This window comes from Manacus vitellinus, unplaced genomic scaffold (genome assembly GCF_001715985.3).
Source record: "Manacus vitellinus isolate BGI_N305 unplaced genomic scaffold, ASM171598v3 scaffold_226_pilon, whole genome shotgun sequence".
Classification (NCBI taxonomy): Eukaryota; Metazoa; Chordata; class Aves; order Passeriformes; family Pipridae; genus Manacus; species Manacus vitellinus.
In genome coordinates this window covers 1-1,017 of record NW_021939607.1, presented here as the reverse complement: position 1 = coordinate 1,017, position 1,017 = coordinate 1, and the positions used below count along the sequence as shown (strand labels likewise).

At 56.5% G+C, this 1,017-nt stretch overlaps 1 protein-coding gene across 1 annotated transcript in view; it reads left to right on the top strand.

Moving 5' to 3' along the window:
- The window catches only part of SORT1 (sortilin 1), a gene marked incomplete at its 3' end in the record, with an annotated part of 16,216 nt that extends 15,676 nt beyond the window's left edge, over positions 1–540 (top strand). The window contains exons 8-9 of the mRNA XM_029959803.1: positions 4–128; positions 510–540. Coding sequence (XP_029815663.1) covers positions 4–128; positions 510–540 — 156 coding nt within the window. The remainder of the gene's footprint in view (positions 1–3; positions 129–509) is intronic.
- Positions 541–1,017: the final 477 nt, after the last annotated feature.

The following is a 1,017-nucleotide window of genomic DNA, read 5'->3' as shown; positions in this document are numbered from 1 at the left end:
GGCTGCGTGCTGGGCTACAAGGAGCAGTTCCGGCGCCTGCGCAAGGCCTCGCTCTGCCGCAACGGGCGCGGCTTCAGCGCCAGCCCCCAGCGCTCCGTGTGCCCCTGCACCCTGCAGGACTTCCTGTGGTACTGATCCCATCCCAAACCATCCCAAACCATCCCCTCCCAGCGCTCCGTGTGCCCCTGCACCCTGCAAGACTTCCTGTGGTACTGATCCCAAACCATCCCAAACCATCCCAAACCATCCCCTCCCAGTGCTCCATGTGCCCCTGCACCCTGCAGGACTTCCTGTGGTACTGATCCCATCCCAAACCATCCCCTCCCAGCGCTCCGTGTGCCCCTGCACCCTGCAGGACTTCCTGTGGTACTGATCCCAAACCATCCCAAACCATCCCATCCCCATTCCCATCCCCATTCCCATCCCATTCTCAGTCTCATCCCCATTCCCATTCTATTCTCAGTCCTAATCCCATTCCCATGGGATTCCATCCCATTCCATGTTCCCAGTGATTTCGGGTACTACCACCCAGAGAACCAATCCCCATTCCCATCCCATTCCATCCCCATTCCCATGGGATCCCATCCCATTCCTTGTTCCTGCAGTGATTTTGGGTACGACCTCCTAGAGAACCAATCCCCATTCCCATCCTATCCCCATTCCCATTCCCATCCCATTCTCTTTCGCATCCCATCCTCATTCCCATCATATCCCCATTCCCATCCTATCCCATCCCATCCCATCCCATCCCATCCCATCCCATCCCATTCCCATTGGGTTCCATCCCATTCTGTGTTCCCAGTGATTTCAGGTACTACAGCCTGAAGAACCAATCCCCATTCCCATCCCACCCCATGGGATCCCATCTCCCGTTCCCTATTCCCAGTAGTTTTTGGTATTACCACCCTGAGAACCAGTCCCCATTCCCATCCCATTCCTGTTCCTATCCCATCCCATGCCCTTCCCATTCCCACAGGATGCCGCATGTTCCCTGTTCCCGGTGATTTCGGGTACTAC